This window comes from Coffea eugenioides, chromosome 6, assembly GCF_003713205.1.
Source record: "Coffea eugenioides isolate CCC68of chromosome 6, Ceug_1.0, whole genome shotgun sequence".
NCBI lineage: Eukaryota > Viridiplantae > Streptophyta > Magnoliopsida > Gentianales > Rubiaceae > Coffea > Coffea eugenioides.
This window is the reverse complement of record NC_040040.1, coordinates 8,762,105-8,768,445: the sequence shown is the minus strand read 5'-3', so window position 1 is coordinate 8,768,445 and position 6,341 is coordinate 8,762,105. Positions and strand designations below refer to the sequence as shown.

The window sequence follows — 6,341 nt, the reverse complement described above, 5'->3', positions numbered from 1 at the left end:
GAATATCAACGACTTGGCAGACCCGCAGACACACAGTCAAGCAGAAGACGACAAAAAGGACCTTTTGCAGTTTTACTTAGTAAAAAATTTACAATTACATGCGATAAAGTCATCGGATGATGGAACAACAGGGACAGTAGCGCTGTAGACACCTCACCATGCTGATTGCTGACTGCTGAGAGAGAGGCCTTTTTTTGTCGAAAAAAAAAATATAACATGTGGTGGTGCCTGTCCTTTCTTCTGTTGGGTTTTGGCCTTCTTCCCAATTAGCTAAATCCATCCTTGACCAATTCCCGCCTCTTATATTTACCACTACGTCCTTTTTCAGTTTCTCATCCTCCTCATCTTCGATCATCTTTATGAGCATCCCATTCTCATGGACCACAATCAAAGTTGTCCAATTCAAATCATATTTGGACACGGCATATTCTTTTTACCTTCTTATTGAGGCCTACAAGAGTATTGAACTTGGCAGTATTAAAAATCAATAATAATTATTCACCACTAGAGAATATATAGTGCTGATTTTACACTTTTGGATGTGCTACTCGAAAATGCTAAAAGATACCCTTTTCAATATTAAGGAATTTTAAACTGAATTATACCAAATCTCTAATTCAGGAGAAGCTATTATCTGATATTGCAACTTAATTAGTTTTAAACAATGCGCGAAATGAGCGGGTTTGCTTGGATAATTTTTTTTTATTATTCATAAAACACTGTATCCTCTCTCCGTATCATTGCCAATTTTGCATACTTTTAGTGTTTTTAGATGTTGATGTTGGGACAAACTAATATTATTGTTATAGTGAAATATTGGTTGGGCGAAAATATTTATTATTGGAATAGTTTGTTAAATGAAATGAGATTATTTGATGAAGTAAGACCTAAGGCTTTGGGGTACAATTGTACAAAGAATAAACTTGTACTAAATGTACAAGTGGATCTGTGGCAGAACTGACGCGAACAAAATTTGGATCAGATAAGTGGATTGCATTCAGGAATAAAAGACTTAGGGTGCATTTGATAAAATTGAAAATTGAAATCTAATATATAAAGTATGAATCAATTAACTTATTAAACTGTTAATTATTAAATTTAATATATTTAAATGCATATAACATTCAATGATAAGTGAATAGTTTATCACTTAATTTTGGGAGCAAGTTTTGTCTAAAAAATTCAGTATCGCTTAATTAATTCATATGTTAAATTTTTAATTATCAAATGATTTGAATATATTAATATCTGAATTTATTAAATCTAAATGTTGAATTAGATTATCAAACAGAATCTTAAGATCTGAGCGCCGATCTTGGTCTGATCCACTTTAATCATTGCAGATTGGTTTTTTTTTTTTTTTGTCAATACATTGCAGATTGGTATTCGGTAGCCATAAAACCAGAGACCTGGTATATATGAAAGTCCGGAAAACCTTTGGGGAAAAGAAGATGAATCTCAAAATTTTTTGGGGGTTAGGATAGGGACAGCCTTATAAGGACGTGGTTCTCCTTAGCATGCCATTACTTTCTTTCGGAAGGTTTTCAAGTTTCAACTATATATCACCCTCAAAAAAAAAAAAAATCAACTATATATCCGAGGGGCCAAACAACATTTAATGATCCCAACCGCCCAAAAATCCTTTTTCCTACAATTTTCAAGTATTAATCAGTCAAACCCAATTTATCCAACGCAGGCATTGTGGCGCAATTGTCTCCTTCGCATCTACATGAGCCAAAACCAGATAAAGTGAAATCGTTCGCTTGATTTACAATCATGAGTTTGACCACAATTATGAGAAAAACATTTTTTTTTAAACTCAACATATTTATTGATTTGTTGCCCGACCTTTAAACTTTTTGTTTTTTTTTAATCTCAATTTATATTATTGTGGTTGATTCTTGACGAAATTTCATTAGGAACGTATCAGTTTTGTGGAAGGTTTCTTTTCCGTTTTCTTTTTTACTCTAAGGAGGGTTAATGACCCATTATACAATAACTGTCCTAGAACTTTTCCTTTTTTTTTTTTTTTTTTTCTGAATAATAGAATCTATTCTACATTTACTCATACTCTACACTAGAGGGGGATCTAAAGAGACCAAAGAGACTCGGAGGAGATTGAACCACCACCAACTCAAACGAGTGCCGCACTTGCTGGCAAAATTTTCAGAAAAATTTGGATTTTTGAATACAAGCCAAATGATTTGATCCCTTGACCTACACCAAAATAAAGTTTTAAAAACTCTTTTGGTGACCAATTAATCTAGAAGTAATAAGTTCTTAGAACTTTTTTTCTCTCTCTCTCTCTCCTTTTTCCCCTCTCGAAACAGGATGGATCACAGAAAAAAAATTGTTAGTTTAACTCAAGAAAGATAAGCAATGAACAACAATATAATGCAGATGTCACACTAATAGTTGATCTTGTATGGCCTGTTTCTTCACAAAGTGCTTAACAAAAAACGTCAATCAATTAATGCTAACTAGACCATTATATATCCAGTGATACAGCATTAAGATTCTTAGAATCTTATGTGAATTTATTCTTAAGAAAAGGGGAAAAAAAAGAGGGTGATGTGACTTTATAAAATATGATTTTTCTAACAAAGGCCCTCGTTAACCCATTTAAACTCTATCTAACCTATCAAACATATCTTGTATATATACATACCAGTAATTATTATATTTTCATGCATTTAGATATTTTCTCTAATTAATGTTACCTTTAAAAAAATCCAATACTTGAAGAGTGCCCAATAACTGTCCTAAAAATATTGTAGTTTAGTGATTTCGCAAACCTTTTGGAGTGAAGGGGGAGGGATGATTTGGATGGCCCCAAAGAGAGAATGTAAGTGAAAGATTTTGAGTTTGAACTGTCTTACTTATATTTAAAAAAAAAAAAAAAAACTTCTAGAGTGAAACCGACTTGGCTCTCTAATTTTAGCAAATTGGGGAACTCATAGCCCTGCACCCGACATTTAAGCATGAGCAATGATGATGTTAGGCTTGCGATAATATGTTATTTTATCACCTTCTCAAAAAGTATTGTTTGTCTTCCTCCAGAATAGTAAGGATAAGTACAAAATCATCAATTACCCAAAAATGTTAATTTACTGCACTTTTTGAAATTATTAGGGCTAAATGCTTTTGATTTATTTGTCCAAGACTCCTCCTGTTGCCTATATAAGACAGACTAAGGACTAGAAAAACATACATTAACATTAGTAAAAAAAAAAAGCATTCAAGACACCGTTCCATCAGCTTCTCTCCTTCTTGCCCAACCAATTCTACTACCTTTCCTCCTGCAAAAAGCTCAGAAAAGGCAGCATGGTCACGCCAAAATCTATGTCCACAGCCATGAACGCAAGACTAATTGGTTCTGGAAAAGAAACCATAATTCTTGCGCATGGCTACGGGGGAGACCATTCGGTCTGGGACAAAGTGGTGCCCTCGCTGGCTCAGTTACACCAAGTTTTGGTTTTTGACTGGAGTTTCTCAGGTGCCGTCAAAGATCTAAACCTCTTTGACGCAGTTAAGTATTCTTCTTATGATGCTTTTGCCGATGATATAATAGCTCTCGTGGAAGAAATGAACTTAAAATCTTCAGTCTTTGTTGGACACTCCATGTCTGGCATGATTGGATGCATTGCTTCAGTCAAGAGGCCCGACTTATTCAGCAGGCTGGTACTTGTTGCATCTTCTCCAAGGTACTTCCAAGTTTCAGTAAATACAAACTACTACTGTTATTACATAGATATTACAGGGATAGCAAGACAGTGGTTGAACTTGAGGGTTTTCTTTATTGTCTTTTCAAGAATAGTTGAAGTTTTTTTTATCGTTTCTTTTCTCTTTCCATTTCCTACTTCTGCGTCGTAGTCTCCTCTTCCGATGCATCCCCAGTCCCCCTGCTAGAAATTTTTTTTTGGGTTAAAAAGTAGCTTTTATTTCAATCATATATGGATCATGTTCGATCAGTTGAAGTTGAACCTTTTCAAAAGTCTGATAATATAGTCACAAATTTCATAAAATCTAGTGCACGAGGAAGCTTTTTCTATTTATTTATTTATTTATTTTTGCGCTGGTACTTATTCTCCATATGCTTTTATTGATCTGCCCCCTTCCTGCAGAATTTTAATCTAGTTTCCTGAATATTCGGGTGCTTCCCATAAACTTTGATGTGGTTGTGCGTGCGTCCTATACTTCTTTTTTGTCTTTGCTATGGAAGAGATTGGCCGGTTGTAGAGGGCCGTCAGTGGTCACAATTTGAGATTGTGATCAGGCACTTGGAAAGCTGCAAAACAGGACAACTTTCGGCCTTTTTAGAAAATTTTTTTTATGGTGGCTAAAAAAAAAAAAAACTGGTTTTTATAAGATTTTTTGACAAAGGAAAAAGTTTTTTTCCCCTGTTTTTCAAAGGAGATCAACAAATTGATTGCAAAAACTTTTAGGATTTTGTTTGGATTGCACTTTCTAAAGAATTTTTTTAAAAAAAGATTACTGTAACATTTTTAAGATGTGATGTATATAGGTAAAAATATAATTGAAAAATATATTAAAAAAATATTCACAAAACACATGTGAAAATTTTTTCCCCTAAAAAATACAAAATCCAAACAGCGTTTGGACCGTATTTTTCTGTTGATGAATTTGTAATCCAAACAGGATTACTATAGATTGTGATGAATTTCATGTTGATGAATTAGCTATATAATTTCGTATCCGTAGACTAAAATCATAGATTGTGAACATCCGCTTGATTTGACACCGTGTCAGTGAACCTTGAAAATTTCTCCCTCCTCCGTTCCCTTTTGCAATCACCAGCCTTTGGCCCTGTAACTACCACCATTCATTGAGGTTTGATGGAGCAGGACCTCCCACTAATTTGTCACAATTAAATATGATATTGTTTAAAAAATTTAGCTGAGTACATAATTTATTTGTCTAATTCGATGGTAATTCAGTTACCTTCGAATTATCATTCCCTTTTGCTTTTTGCTTTTTGCTTTTTCCGCTTTTCCCGTGTATATACCTTATTAAATTTTGTATCCCATTTGTTGTCGCCTTTGCTTTTTTTATTTTATTTTATTTTATTTAAAACAGAAAAAAACTGAAGCTCATAATAGGGGTAAGCATGTGAAGGGACATACACCTCTTTTTGTACTATAGCGAGCACCTATTACCGAAATAGCATCACAAATCATGTCGGATCCTGGAATCATGCATACTTTACTTCACTTTATTTTTATAATTTTGTCCTCACCATATCCTCCTTACCCTCTTCCTCAATCAATGAAGCACAATAAGGATAAGGTCTAGCCACTTGTATCACCTACACAAATTCTATATTTATTTGTACACAAAATTCTTTCACGTACATATGACACTCTACCTTGTTTTTTTTTCCCCCTTCCGTTTAAGGTTCATAAACTCAGAAGACTACGAAGGAGGATTCGAGATCTCCCACGTTGAACAGATCTTTGCTAGCATCGAGTCCAACTACGACCAGTGGGCAACCAGGTTCGCATCAATTGTGGTAGACAACAACGATCCTCCCTCGGTCGAAAAAATTGCAGGAACCTTGAAACGAATGGGATATAAAACCGCACTTCCCTTGGCCAAAACTGTTTTCCTCAGTGACCACAGGGCCATTCTTGAAAAGGTTACGGCCCCATGTACCATTATTCACACGGCAAGGGATCTCGCCGTCCCAGATTCTGTCCCAATCTTCATGCAGAACAAAATCAAAGGACCATCAACCATCGAGATTATCGCTACCACCGACGGCCATTTTCCTCAGCTCACTGCACATAAGCTCTTTCTTGATGTTCTTGATAAGGTCTTGATCGGTCACTAAGCCGTCCGTCATACATAATACTTCATGAACTTTTTTTAATCTGGTCTTTGTGTACCTTTTTTTTCGGTTGGGGTGGATAGAGATAGAAAATTGCTAGGATAATAAATGCTTTCTTCGACATGTGACATTTACTTTTTTTTTTTTTTTTGTTCGACGAGTGGGTGTTCCGCTCAAGTCCCGTAAAGGTGCCCGACTAATCCCACTCGCGGCCGGTCCAGCGCCTCAACCAGACCTAGCACGTTAGATGCACGGAGAAGCCGATGTTGCTGCGGAGGTTCGCCCCCAGGACCTAACGGTCATGAGGAAGAGGCGCCAACCACCAGCCCATTCACGTGGGGGCGTGACATTGTACTTTGGGGTTGTTTACATGGGATCCCTCCTGTACTAGGAAGTCTGCAGCGATTTACCAGTTTGCACTCGTGGTTACTGTAGCTTGAGTGGGTTTGTCGAGTGTTCAAAAAGTGTGGATTTGACGCTTCTTGTTACTTGG

General features: G+C 35.9%; 1 protein-coding gene across 1 annotated transcript; it reads left to right on the top strand.

Moving 5' to 3' along the window:
- The first annotated feature begins 3,229 nt into the window (after positions 1-3,229).
- Positions 3,230-5,974, top strand: LOC113774746 (strigolactone esterase D14-like). Its single transcript, XM_027319357.1, has 2 exons — positions 3,230-3,704; positions 5,416-5,974. The coding sequence occupies exons 1-2, from the start codon at positions 3,325-3,327 to the stop codon at positions 5,849-5,851; spliced, it is 816 nt and encodes a 271-aa protein (XP_027175158.1). The 5' UTR covers positions 3,230-3,324; the 3' UTR covers positions 5,852-5,974.
- Positions 5,975-6,341: the final 367 nt, after the last annotated feature.